Genomic DNA, 218 nt, shown 5'->3' with positions numbered 1-218 from the left:
CGTGTGCTCCGCTACGGCCATGGCGGACGCCGCACTGTGGTACTGGCCCTTGGACACCGCCGGGGGAAGCGTCAACTTCATCATGCTTCTCAACTGGACCGTCATGATCCTCTACAACTACTTCAGCGCCATGTTTGTCGGCCCGGGGTACGTCCCTCTGGGGTGGACGCCGGTAAGCGCTGGCTTTCGATCGCCTCATCCCCGGGGCGGGGGCGGCG

General features: G+C 65.1%; 1 protein-coding gene across 1 annotated transcript in view; it reads left to right on the top strand.

Moving 5' to 3' along the window:
• Positions 1–4: 4 nt before the first annotated feature.
• ZDHHC6 (zinc finger, DHHC-type containing 6) overlaps positions 5–218 on the top strand; it is a gene marked incomplete at its 5' end in the record, with an annotated part of 11160 nt that continues 10946 nt past the window's right edge. The window contains one exon of the mRNA XM_010282283.1: positions 5–172. Within this exon, the coding sequence (XP_010280585.1) occupies positions 5–172 (168 nt within the window). The remainder of the gene's footprint in view (positions 173–218) is intronic.

This window comes from Phaethon lepturus, unplaced genomic scaffold, assembly GCF_000687285.1.
Source record: "Phaethon lepturus isolate BGI_N335 unplaced genomic scaffold, ASM68728v1 scaffold6262, whole genome shotgun sequence".
Lineage (NCBI taxonomy): Eukaryota > Metazoa > Chordata > Aves > Phaethontiformes > Phaethontidae > Phaethon > Phaethon lepturus.
Note: the sequence above shows the minus strand (reverse complement) of the source record. Positions and strands in the feature narration are given on the sequence as shown.